Source organism: Cyprinus carpio, chromosome B3 (assembly GCF_018340385.1).
Source record: "Cyprinus carpio isolate SPL01 chromosome B3, ASM1834038v1, whole genome shotgun sequence".
NCBI lineage: Eukaryota > Metazoa > Chordata > Actinopteri > Cypriniformes > Cyprinidae > Cyprinus > Cyprinus carpio.
In genome coordinates, this window is record NC_056599.1 from 5,378,879 (window position 1) to 5,383,668 (window position 4,790).

The following is a 4,790-nucleotide window of genomic DNA, read 5'->3' on the forward strand; positions in this document are numbered from 1 at the left end:
AATATTGTGTAATATTTTTTCTATTTTAAATAACTGTTTTCTATTTGAATATATTTTAAAATGTAATTTATTTTTGTGATCAAAGCTGAATTTTCAGCATCATTACTCCAGTTCAGTACTCTTCAGGTGTCACGTGATCCTTCAGAAATGCTTTTCACTGCAACTGTACTTTTCACACTATTTTTATTTATTTTTTTCATTGCTGGCTTATTTTAGGGAAAGTGTAGTGAATAAGAAACCTTTAAGAGACCAACATCCCTCGTCCACCACAGTATCAAATTTTTGCCAGATAGGCGGATACATGTTGGATATGTTATAGTAACGGTATGGCTATAGTTTCTTATAATCTGGAATTGAGTTGGACATAATTACTTAAATTGTATTTCAAAAAAGTTTGTCAAAAATACTTGACTCATTGCTCACCTTCCCCTCTTCTCAATGTCATTCATAATCATGTTAACCAAATAATACAAATTAGCTTATAAAACCAAACAGAATATCTAAAAAAGAGAATATATATGGGAGAGGGACATCCCAGTGGATCACAGTGAAGTCATAAACATCTTCAAGCACATGGCTCACAGAAGGTTGCTGTTGTAATTAGGTTTAGAGAAGCCCTTAAAACCCTGTTTATCTATATTATCTAATTATCTAATATTATTATTATGGTTGTTATTTATTGTGAATAAATCTAAAGCTTTTGAGACTATTATTTTGTGTTATTGAATTTGTCATGAAGATGTGACCATTTCTTCCTTTTATGCAGGCTTACTAAATAATCTTGATATAAAAAAAGGGAGGGGGGTGCCCTTTTTCAGTTTCAGCACATGCCCCTCAAAAGGTCTGTGCACGGCCCTGAGAGGGGCCAAGGGGCACATTAAAAATGGCAACACATTTTAATGAAAGATTATAAACTTTATTTTACTTTAAAATCATATTAACATTCATTTTGTACAAGAGTGCGTGCAGGTGCAAAAGAGGTATGACATAAAAAAATGAAAAATACAGTACAGGGTACAAATACAGGATGTCAATTCAATGCGAAAATAAAACACCAGGGTACAACAAAGGGTACAACAATGCGCCATTTCCTATTTATGGAAGCCTCACTTCTGTGGACAGCTGAGTCCACACTTAAGTTTTTGAATTGGCACAACAATGCTGGAACAATTGAATTTTAATAAAATATACTTACACTACACTACAGCAAGTAGCAACGATACTGACATTTAGATATTCGCTTCTGCTTCGATAAGTTTGCTTAGATATCAGGGATGCAAACATGTATGGTCAAAAAAGAGAGAGGTTATCGAAGCCCTCGCCCCTTGGCAATATCCAGATACTTACATAATTGTGATGAATTTAATCCTTTGTAAGTTATCATTTTGTTATCATCCCATAGACTCCCCATGTTAAAATGCCCAACTTTACAGCAGAAAAAAACATGTTTACAGCCTGGTGCAAAAAAAGATTTTTGTCTATATAGCTAATTTTGCCCTTCATGACAACTGTGAAGGGGGTGAATTTTTTTATAACTCATCCGTTTAAATTATATTAAGCCTTAAATTTCTGCATAATTAAGGGCGTGGTCACATGAGTGACGGGTGGACTGCTGCTGCTGACAATGCTGTCGCGCTAGGTGGGCGTGGCTTCAGCAACCAGCTCCCGCCTTTTTGCCCATTTTCGATTATCCGGGAGAGTCGTGCGGTGACGCGCTGCCAAGATGGTGACGGCCCGCTCTGCACACTTTGAGCTTCAAAACCGATCTTGAGGAGTCTATGGGTGACGTCATGGACACTACGTCCATATTTTTATACAGTCTATGGTGCAGCCTCACGTGTCTAAACAAACAGCACATGCTGTCAGTGATTTCAACCACTAGAGGCCGCTCTCATACTGTTTAATGAAAACAGAGCCTTCTCAGCCGCTCCATCAACGGACGAAACGCGGAAAACTATCGGCATGGATTTTTGCCGATAACCGATCGTTCCAGCAATCAACTATCGGTGCCGATTAATCGGCAAAACCGATACATTGGTCGACCTCAAATATATATGTATATGTATGTGTGTATATGTATATGTATATGGATATATATTGTTAAAAATAGAAGGACAGAAAACAGAAATGGATAGATTGTGTGAATTAACAGATATGGGTGAGCATTTTAAATTGATGTGCTTTTTGTGTTGACGCTGTTATTTTTAATTTAGTAATATAATAATCTGCAGAGAGCCAACACTTTATATTTGTAAGGCTTAAAGGACATCTGCTTCACTCACATAATTGTCTAAATCTGTAAATTTGTTTTGTAAAAATTACTGAGCAATAAATGCTGGAATATTCCCATCAGATCACAAGTGAAGACGAGCTTCAAATCATCAGGAAGAGCTGAAATCTGCAAAGACAGGGTTTATTAAAGAGCACAGAGAGAAGATGAGAGATCCAGAACCCTGCAAAATCAAACAGACTGAACATATTCAAGAACTATCAGGTTAGTGGCAATTGTCTGCTTCACACATTTACACCAGGGTTCACTTTTGTCCACATTTCTTTGCTTTTCACGAGTTACTGAAAATGAGCCATTTTTACTTTTATTTCAAAGTTGAATGAAGAACTGCGTGAAGTTAAGGAGAAAAGTCATATTAAAACTGGAGAAAAACATTTGAGTTGCTCTCAAACCAAACAGAATGATTTAAAGGAAAGAAGAGCCAAGAAACCTTTAACCTGCACTCAGTGTGGAAAGAGTTTGGCAAGCAAACGTAATCTTGAGCTTCACATGAGAGTTCACACCGGAGAGAAACCGTACACATGTGATCATTGTGGAAAGAGTTTCACAATAAAAGGACACCTCAAAGAACACATGAACATCCACACTAGAGAGAAAGTGTACTCATGTGATCAGTGCGGCAAAGCATTTTTGTGGGCTTCATACTTGAACACACACCTGAGAGTTCATACAAAGGAGAAACCACATTCATGTAATTTGTGTGGAAAGAGTTTTTCACGTCTACAACATTTGAAAGAACATCAGAAAATACATACTGGTGTGAGAGAGTACATGTGCTTTGAGTGTGAAAAGACTTTTACTTCAGCTAAACATTTGAAACTGCATGAGAGGATCCACACTGGAGAGAAACCTTACAAGTGTTCACACTGTGAAAAGAGATTCAGTGATTCATCAAGTCGGAAAAAACATGAGAGGATCCACACTGGAGAGAAACCATACAAATATCCAGATTGTGACAAGAAATTCAGTCATTCAACACAACTGAAAAGACATGAAATTATCCACACTGGAGAGAAACCATTCACATGTGATCAGTGCGGGAAGAGTTTTGGACTAAAAGGAAACTTTATGGTGCACATGAGAGTTCATACTGGAGAGAAACCATTCACTTGTGATCAGTGTGGAAAGAGTTTCACACAATTATCACATCTTAAGGGCCACATGAACATCCACACTGGAGAAAAACCATACTCATGTGATTAATGCGGAAAAACATTTTTGTGGGCTTCAGACGTGAAGAAACACCTGAGAGTTCATACAAAGGAAAAGCCACATTCATGCCATTTGTGTGGAAAGGGTTTTTCATGTCTAAATAATTTGAAAGTGCATCAGAAAATACATACTGGTGTGAGAGAGTACATGTGCTTTGAGTGTGAAAAGACTTTTAGTTCAGCAAGCAATCTGAAACTGCATGAGAGGATCCACACTGGAGAGAAACCTTATAAGTGTGCACACTGTGACAAGAGATTCAGTGTGTCATCAAGTCAGAAAAAACATGAGAGGATCCACACTGGAGAGAAACCATATCACTGCACTGCATGTGGAAAGTGTTTCAATAATTCATCTTCTCTACACAGTCATACAAAAAACTATCACAGTTAGTAGATCATCTTCAGATCCTGCACTTTTAGGTCTGATGCTGCGACTTCATCAATTGTGACACAATAATGCATCAAGCAGTTAAGTATCATCTGGATAAAGCTGTCCTAACCAGTCATTACAAGTGACATTACAAAGAAACATTATCTAAAGTTTTCACAGTGAATAAAGTTCATCTTCGTCTTCAAAACCAGCAGATTCAACTGTGAGATTCAGATCAACTTAAAGATGGAGTTCATCTCCAAAGAACAATGTCACAAAGCTGTATTCTTGTAAATCATTTTGCTTCATGATATAAATATATTCGATTTTTCTTATGAGTTTCATGTTATGTTCAATTGCCTTATAATTAGGGCTGCAACAACTTATCGATAAAATTGATTATTATCGATTATGAAAATCATGGACAGCAATTCTCATTATTGATTAGTTGGGTCTTCCCACAGTGCCCGTCCAACTTCAGCCGGTTGTGTTAAATTCCATCACTGAATTATGCATTTCTATGGACAAAAAGCATCTAAAATTAGTGGATTAAACAGAATGAGATGCTGTGGGAGAGTTACGTGATCCAAACTGCCCAAAACAAGATAATTATTTATTTTAAGCTAATGCATTAGCGTAATGGCTTGTCTTGTCAGGTGGTTTAACTGATGATGCATGTGCGTCCTCAGTAGGGGGGGGTACAGAGAACCGGTATTTTTCTTGAACCGGTACATAATTGGATTGATACCGGAATACCGATAAGCTTCGGGACAAGCGATACTGTTATCAATACTTCCGTTGTTTTGTCTCCATATACTTCAATGTGCAATATTAATTATGCATATATTTATTCTGTTATAAAAGAGAATTGTGAGATTGGGATAACCTGAGATGTCTTTTAGAGATTATAAATGCAGCA

General features: G+C 37.0%; 1 protein-coding gene across 1 annotated transcript; it reads left to right on the forward strand.

The window, feature by feature from the left end:
• Window positions 1-1,989: 1,989 nt before the first annotated feature.
• Window positions 1,990-4,790, forward strand: LOC109056605 (zinc finger protein 665-like). Its single transcript, XM_042721275.1, has 2 exons — window positions 1,990-2,494; window positions 2,606-4,790. Exon 2 carries the CDS (start codon window positions 2,780-2,782, stop codon window positions 3,491-3,493), a length of 714 nt encoding a protein of 237 aa, XP_042577209.1. The 5' UTR covers window positions 1,990-2,494; window positions 2,606-2,779; the 3' UTR covers window positions 3,494-4,790.

What these genes read in the sequence shown, in the direction of transcription:
- LOC109056605 (XM_042721275.1), top strand. Translation starts at nt 2,780, where the DNA reads ATGAGAGTTCACACCGGAGAGAAACCGTACACATGTGATCATTGTGGA.